The sequence below is a fragment of the Pistacia vera genome, unplaced genomic scaffold (genome assembly GCF_008641045.1).
Source record: "Pistacia vera cultivar Batoury unplaced genomic scaffold, PisVer_v2 Contig338, whole genome shotgun sequence".
Taxonomy (NCBI): Eukaryota; Viridiplantae; Streptophyta; class Magnoliopsida; order Sapindales; family Anacardiaceae; genus Pistacia; species Pistacia vera.
The window spans coordinates 1,307,839-1,315,895 of NW_022196155.1; the positions used below are offsets into that span (position 1 = coordinate 1,307,839).

An 8,057-nucleotide genomic window follows, 5' to 3' on the forward strand; every position below is an offset into this window, starting at 1 on the left:
ATTATTCTATACTTTCGGTTAATTCTTCGGAGCTTGGTAACATAACGTTTAAGACGTTACTGGCTTTTCCTGCAATTTCAGCTGAGATTCCAATTCCTCAGCTATACCCAAAAGCAGAGTTTCTGTTCTCGTTTTTCTTAATTTTCACATATATAAAATTCGTAAACTAAAGACCGCAATTAGATATACTGTTCTCATTTTTCTTAATTTTCACATATATAAAATTCGCAAACTAAAGACCGCAATTAGATATAATAATTCACAACAAAGAATTAATGAAATTTGAAACAGCAAATATCTACCTTCAATAAAATAACCTGAACACCCATCCATCTGTTTTCTCCGATATAAAAGTAATCATTTTGCAGTAGTACCAGTTCCTACTGCAAAATTTATAGAAATAGTTAGCTGAAAGTCGATATGTACAAATTCAAGCACATCAACTAGCTTTTCTGGGCATATAAACTATCCTGTAATCTCTATCGAGCAGTACTAACACCTTCTTTGAAAAGGATATTTGCCACAGATGGAGGAAGCCAACCAGGGTTACCAGTTGCCTGGCCATCCATATGTTGGGTGTGTATCACATTGGTTGGTTGCTTCTTCATCTTTGATCCTCCCCTCACTTTTCTTCCAACAAAAATTCCCATCTTCATGGCAGTAAACAGACCCAACGCAATCAGAAGTGGTCTCACAACCCAGTGATGATCCTCAAGATGTTGATATTTTTTTACCATCCCTGGACAGGTACTGAAAGTTACCGCTTCTACTTCAGCTGGGTCAGCCAAAAAGCTGCTGCAATCCTCTCCAAAAGTCAGCCTTCCTGGAAACTTGACAACGAGGCATCCATTTGGCAGGACCCAGCAAATCCTCCCAGTAGCCCATGCCCCTCCCGCTTTCCGAGGCCATTCAAATCGAGGGCTAAGAACATTATCTTTCAGCCTCACAAATTTACCAATACTGTAAGATTCCGCCATCTGCAGCTCCGAAGATTTTCCCTTCCGAAGAGTCTCCAACCCTATAAATCCAACAGCCACATTTCCATCACGGTGGATAGAATGAAGAATTCCCACCGGTGAGTGCCTCTTATCTTCCTCCTTCATGCGAACCCAATCCCCAGCTGCCAATCCAAATGTGACCCGCTCCAGAGATGAAACATGAACTCTCAAAGGGTCATGGATCCCGTGGACCCTCACCAAAACAAAACCATCCCTTTCTGTGCTGTGTTCTAGACCCACCACAGTTCCTTCTGGAACATCCATATTGTCAGGTTTGCAGGAGTTAGCTGGCTTTCTGGAACGCACCATGTCACCAACTTGCAAATCATCCTTTGAAAGAAACCACTCTGTATAACCACTACTTGATTTTTCTGCCGGTATTATGCTCTCAAGATCTGTCCAGCCTCCACTATGAACTGCATTCTGCAAGCTGCAAATTTATGAAATTGATTACAGAAAGATACCTGCAATGACTGACAGAACCTTTATACTGCTGATCAATATATTGAGGAAGAATAAAAAGCTGCAAGTATAAAATACTAGGGAAAAAAAAAAGCATCAAGTGCAAGGTAAGTAGCAAACCCACAAAAAGAAAGAAATGACCAGTCCAGACCAACTTTTTACGATGTACTTCCCTCATACTACAATAGATGTATGTCAATAAGAGCAACCTTGTCACTAGATTTTGAGTCACCTTTTACTTTTTTTTTTTTTTTTGACATAGCCAAATGCAAGAGTCTCATAGAACAGCAAATGGCAAGAGTTCTATCTGTGCAACATAAATATTAGATGAAGAATGCAAAGCAAGGACGGTGTAGGGCACTAATATAAACAAGGCAATGCAAAAAGGATTAATATAATATAGTAGGAAAATGCAAAAAAGATTAATATGACACACTAGGAAACTAACATTGTCATACACTAGCACATAATATATGGCCTTGCTCTGTTAAGTTGTTAGTACTTAATAACTAATTAAATATTTCATATTTTCTTAAAATATATTACAATATATGGGAATTATTCCAACCAATTTAATGGGGAATTCAGATCTGTCTTATGTGCACATCTACATAGTCTAACTATATATTATTGATAATTAAGTACTATACCAAGTGCAATAGTACAGTACATGAGTTCTTGAACAATTAAAATAATTCATTCCCCAGGTATTATAATTGTATTATGATTCAGGCTATGTCATAGCACTAAAACATAAGCTGTCTCCTCTTTACTTTAAGTCAAATGTACAAACTCATAGTATAGTGCCCAATGAACATACAGAATGCAACAGAAAGCTCCTGCCTCTTGATGAAGAGACCTACCTTTTGAACACCCTTAATATGTCTGTCATTAGAGGGCGACTCCTGAAGTCATACTCAAAGCAACCAAGAAGAACATTCACAATAGGAGGAGGAAGCCCACTAGGAATACATGGTTTTTCTTGCTTTCTGACAACTGCATCATAAATTTCATCAACAGACTTTCCACACCAAGGCTGAACACCAGTCAACATCTCCACAATGCTGCATGCAAACCCCCATGAATCGGTCTCAAAGGATATTGGACCTCTGACTTCTGGTTGCCACTGTTCTGGAGCCATATAGTTTGGTGTTCCAATCCTGCGAGCCAGATCAGAGCTTGGCAATGGAATTCCAAGCAATATATATGGAATTCCTACATCTCCTACAACTGCTTGGTTATATTCATTGAGAAGAAAGTTGAAAGGTTTAAGGTTAAGAATTAGGATCTTTTTTGAGTGCAGTTCCAAAATTCCCTGAGCCAAATTGATTATGTACCTGTAAAAATTAGCGCACACTGAGAATTGCCAGCTCTCTACGGCATTATGTATCAAAAAATTAAAAAAAAAAAAAAAATTGTTAAAAAGAATTTCTTCTTCACCTGAAAGCATTAGACAGTGAGAGCTTCCCTCCTTTAAGGCGAGCCATCTTATCACCAACTGATCCTTCATAAAATTTCATAACTAAACATATCTGCCAGACATAAAAAAATATTTATTAGCAAAAAAGGTCAGATATGAAACAAAAATACCCAGAAATACAAGGAGTACTTCACCTACTTTTCCATTCATAGCTGAAATTCCCTGCAGGCAACAAACACCTTCTACTCCTTGACACTTAGAGAATAAATCATCCAACTTATCCAACAGAACTCTCATGTGATCGCCTTTGACTGGAGGCAACATCTTGACAGCCACTTCATGATATTCATCATAGTCGTCCGTTGATTGATGAAGGGTAGCCAACCATGTTTCACCAAAGGGGCCCCTCCCAATTCTGTGTCTGAGTTTCAATGTTGCAGGGTCAATCCACATAGTTGTCTGCTTTGATGTGGCAACCACAGTTTGAAGGCGATTGTCACTCTCAAAAATTTCATACTCAAAAGAAGCAGGTGAAGCAGCAGCGACTTTTCCAGCCATTCCTTCTTTAGAATCAGAAAATAAAAACCAGATTAGATCATTTATCCAAACAAATTCTGACGGCTCTGTGTCAATTGCAAAACAATTAGACATGCCAAAATTTTAAAAATTCCCAATTAAAACATTCCAATGATCAATGGTCAGCAAGATTAGAGGAATAACACACCAAAAGGCGCACTAAATCTCTGTCCTTCACCTTAAGAAGCATATATTGGCCAGGGCAAAAACTTAAGAGTACTCCAAGGCAAATTAATTCGTACATATAAACAAAATCAATAATATATTGACCTCCAATATACGGCCTCCAAAAACATGAAAAACCTTCAGAATAACTAGGATTTTAAAATTAAAAACTCAGACGCGACATTATTCCACTAATGAAAACAAAAACAAATTTGATTTTTCATAATATAATGCAAAAATCTACGTTCATAATGTCAGCCTAATTTCTCAAATTAATCTAACTTCACTAGTCATTTTCGAATCACAAGAAGCAAGAGCCAAATCTTATGTGATTAAAGGCATCTCCAGTCCCCAACTAAAATCAATGAACGTAATCAAATGTTTGCATTAGTATACATGTATTCGCGTATTAATTCAAGTATGAGTAAAATTACAAGGCAAAATCATGAAGCAGCAACGCGCATAAAAGAAATAAAGAATATACATCTCAGCAACCAGGAAAAAAAAATACCTACTGAAAGCGAGAGTAAATCAGAGTAATTGGAGAAGGAAATAAACTAAAAAGTAGAGACGGTGAAGGTCAAAGTGCCATAAATTTGATCAGATACCATTACTTATACAAATTAAAGGAAGAGAAAATGGGAATGAGAAGCGGAGAGTGAGTGAGAAGAGAGACATTTTATAACTACAGGGAGAGATTCTAGTATATTTGTATTGTAGAGCACGCTAAAGATACAGCACTGTTTGGCAGGTATCTGTGAAAGTAACTTCCACTTTTCTAATCAAGTTGCCTTAATTAAGTAGAGATAATATTGATTTAAGATAAGGCTTGAATTAATGTTCCTTAATCTAGCATCGTATATATAATTATCATTATCAATCAATAATATGGATTGGCAAGTTGTTAAGGTTTGAATGGTTAAAGCAACATAACACATGGGCCGTTACAAAATTTAAGGAGAATACTTTTGGTTTATTAAGAAATAATCGTTTTAATTATCAGTAAAGTAAAAGCCCATAGGTAAATACATTATCAAGGGACTGCTCTTGAGGGCCAAGTTTTGCTGCAAAAGAAGCCTGTTTAGCGTGGCCATACTACTGACTCTTTGTTATATGGGATTTTGTACCCACCCACCGAACCATATGTCGTCAAATGTCAAAAATGTCCTTTGTGGTATGACCGAGTGATATCAAGAGGGCCAAGTTTGAATGATGCTTGCGAGCACCAAATGCCCAATCCCCGACTCTTATTGTTGAGAGTAGCGCAAAAACAGTGTAAAGAAAATGGAAACTGCAGAAAGCTGAAAATAGAATGATGAAGTTGTATTTCTTCTTCATATTTTGTATACAGTGCATCAAATATTATAGATAAAACAGATAAAAGAATAACAATAGATGGCAAAAATATAACAATAAAGATAATAACAGCTGGCAAATATATAACAAATTGGACTCAACAAACGCAACAGAATGGCCTCATGTCTTCACGTGACTGCTGTTTTTTCAGGTGGAACCGTGGCTATTGTAGGTCCAATGCATCTTCTAATCTAACATCCCCCGCAAGATGGAGAGTATATATTCAGTACTCCCATCTTGGACAATAGTCGCGTAAGTGTCGGAGCATGCAAAGGCTTGGTAAAGAGATCAACCAACTGCTCAGAAGAAGAAACGGGGCTGGCAACATTCCCAGCCAGGAGTTGTCACGAACAAGATGGCAGTCCAGCTCGATGTGGCTTGTGCGCTATGGAACACGGGGTTGGCAGCGATATGTATCGGCTAAGTTGTCACAATATAAGGTGGCTGGATCAGAAATGGTAACACAAAAGTCTTTGAGAAAAAACTGAAGCCATGTGATTTCACACACGACAGCTGCCAAGGCCTTATTCCGATCGGCTGAGGATCGTGAAACATGTTTCTGTTTTTTTGATTTTCAGGCAACAAGAGACTTGCCAATAAACACACAAAAACCAGTCGTAGGTCGTGAAACACCTCACCTTGGTCTTTCTGGAGTTTGATATTCGGTTCCATTGGCAGAGGGAAAGTTTGGGCAGCAAGTAAACCAGTCTAAGAAAGTATATCCAGGGTGTACTTGCGCTGACAAATTGTATTCCATCCTTTGAGCGAGCTATTTCCATGCCAAGAAAATATTTGAGTGAGCCCAGGTTCTTGATTGAATTTGGTGGACAAAAATTTCTTGACCTCATCAGTGGAAGTCTGATCTGAAATCATGACAATAATGTCATCTATGTAGACTAATAGAGCTGTGAAAGAAGAAACTGTGTGTTGATGAACAAACTATAGTCTGACTTAGACTGCACAAAGCCAAACTCGGCCAGCGAAGATGAAAGTTTGTGTGTTCCACTGTCGTGATGCCTGTCGAAGACCATAAATGCTTTTTCTCAATTTACAAACTTGATTCCTTTTGAGGAAGCTAGACCGAGAGGAAGCCGCATTATAATTCTCATCAAGGTCTCTGTATAGAAATGCGTTATTAATGTCCAACAGCTGCAAATCCCATCCTTTTATGGCGCTACAAAAACAAAGTGCGAATGGAAATCATTTTGCAACAGGAGAAAAAGTGTCGTGAAAATCTATTCCTTCACGTTGAGTGAAGCCTTCGCCACCAAGCGTGCTTAGACGTTCAACAGATCCGTAGCTTGAATTTGTAGCGAAAAATCATTTGCAATCAATCGGTTTCTGCCAAGAGGTAAGTCACGATGGACCATGGTTCATTAGTCTTTAAAGCAGTGAGTTCCTGCTCCATCGCTCCACGCCGATAGGGTCTTTAAGAGCTTGAATGTGACTTGGGTTCGTTATGGATGGAGATGGAAGTGGTTAATGCTCTAAATGATGGAGATAAAAACTTGTAAGATATGACATATGATAAGGGATGTGGATTATGCAAACCTGTGCAAGACAGAGATCTAGTGGCTTCCAACTTGGAGTTCGAGTCAACGGAGACAATGCATTGCAGTGAAAATCCTTGAGATATGTTGGGGCGGTTCGAATCTTGTTGACGATGTGGTTGGCAAGGGAACGTTGTTGGTGAGGTGGGAGTGTGACTGTTGTCGATGGAGGTAGGGGAAGGGACATGATCGTCCTGGTGAGGGACTTCACTAAAATCTGTGTGTACAGGAGGTGTTTGATTGAGGTGGTCAGTGGGGAAAGGAGACAAATGGGTTGTGTTTGTTTGAGAGGAAAGATGGTTCGGGGAATACCACATCACGGGAAAGGAAAATCTATTGGTGGTAGTGTCAAGGAGCTTGTATCCTTTGACTCCTATGGGTAGCCAATGAATAAGCATTTTCTAGCTCGGGGTTCAAATTTGGAGCAGCCATGCAAAACAGAGGCAACCGAATGTTTTGAGATGGGAATATGGGGTTTTGGTTGTAGAGTTTTTCAAAAGGTGATTTTGTAGTGCGATCAGGAGAGGGTGTTCGGTTGATCAAATAAATGGCAGTGATAACAAATTTGTCCAATATCGCATAGGAAGTCCTGATTGAAATTTTAAGGCTCTAGCGACGTCAATATATGCTGATTTTTTCGCTTAGGAGAGCGTTTTGTTGTGGAGTGGCAACACAGGTCAGTTGATGAATTGTGCTTTGGAATTGTAAAATTTGGGCATATGAAATTCGGATCATTATCAGTTCTGATTATTTTGATTTGGGTGTTGAATTGTGTGGATATAAGGGAAAAGAAATTTTGAATTGAAGTTCGGGCTTCTGATTTGTTTTGCAACAAATAGATCCAAGTGCATCTGGTAAACTGATCGACGATTGGAAGAAAATAACGGGTGCCATTGTAGGCTTGTGTGGAATTTGGTCCCCAAATATCTACTAAAATTAAATCAAAAGGCTTGGTAACCGTGGTGATAGACTGAGGAAATGGAAGTTTATGTTGCTTGGCAAGTGGACAAATTTCACAAGAGAATTGAGATAAACTTGTAGGCCTTGAATTTGATTTTTGAATTTCATTTAATACATGTTGTGTCATGGAACTATGCCCCAGTCTGTAATGCCATAAACTGTAATCGTCAAACGTTGAAGTACTGGTGGTGTTAACATAGCTTGAACAGAATTTAGAAAGAAACATTTGTAAAGCGTTGGGAGCTGGTGTCGAAGGTTGAAGATGGTAAAGGCAATTATGCATTGTCCCCATGCCAGTCGTCTTCCAAGATGAAAGGTCCTGTATGTAGCAAGAGCTGGAAAAAAATATGAGACAATAATTTGAATGTGTAGTTAAAGATTTAGCTGAGAGCAAATTAAAGAAGAAGGTTGACATGCATAACACATGCTTGAGAACGATATGATCAGAGAGATGAATATCACCCACATGTGTGGCCAATGTGGTGGTGCCATTTGGAAGTTTAATGGTGTCGGAAACAAAAGACAAGTTATGCGTGAAAAGATGGGGGCTACAGATCATGTGATATGTAG

The 8,057-nt window shown here is 38.7% G+C and overlaps 1 protein-coding gene across 2 annotated transcripts; it reads right to left on the reverse strand.

Moving 5' to 3' along the window:
- Positions 1 to 276: 276 nt before the first annotated feature.
- On the reverse strand, positions 277 to 4,290 carry LOC116137987 (E3 ubiquitin-protein ligase KEG-like). 2 transcript variants are annotated; one of them, XM_031423682.1, is made up of 5 exons: positions 4,133 to 4,290; positions 3,079 to 3,443; positions 2,901 to 2,992; positions 2,324 to 2,797; positions 277 to 1,428 (listed from the first exon to the last, which is right to left on the reverse strand). In XM_031423682.1, exons 2-5 carry the CDS (start codon positions 3,436 to 3,438, stop codon positions 480 to 482), a joined length of 1,875 nt encoding a protein of 624 aa, XP_031279542.1. In that variant the 5' UTR covers positions 3,439 to 3,443; positions 4,133 to 4,290; the 3' UTR covers positions 277 to 479. The 2 variants fall into 2 exon arrangements, with proteins under 2 accessions (XP_031279542.1, XP_031279543.1); XM_031423683.1 differs by having other exon boundaries at positions 4,137 to 4,289.
- Between the last annotated feature and the right edge of the window lie 3,767 nt (positions 4,291 to 8,057).

Excerpts from the sequence above, each read along its gene's own strand:
- LOC116137987 (XM_031423682.1), bottom strand. The coding sequence starts at position 3,438 with ATGGCTGGAAAAGTCGCTGCTGCTTCACCTGCTTCTTTTGAGTATGAA. Across the intron at positions 2,993-3,078 it reads TTTCAGCTATGAATGGAAAA|ATATGTTTAGTTATGAAATT; the intron begins GTAGGTGAAGTA and ends TATGTCTGGCAG. Across the intron at positions 1,429-2,323 it reads ATATTAAGGGTGTTCAAAAG|CTTGCAGAATGCAGTTCATA; the intron begins GTAGGTCTCTTC and ends ATAAATTTGCAG.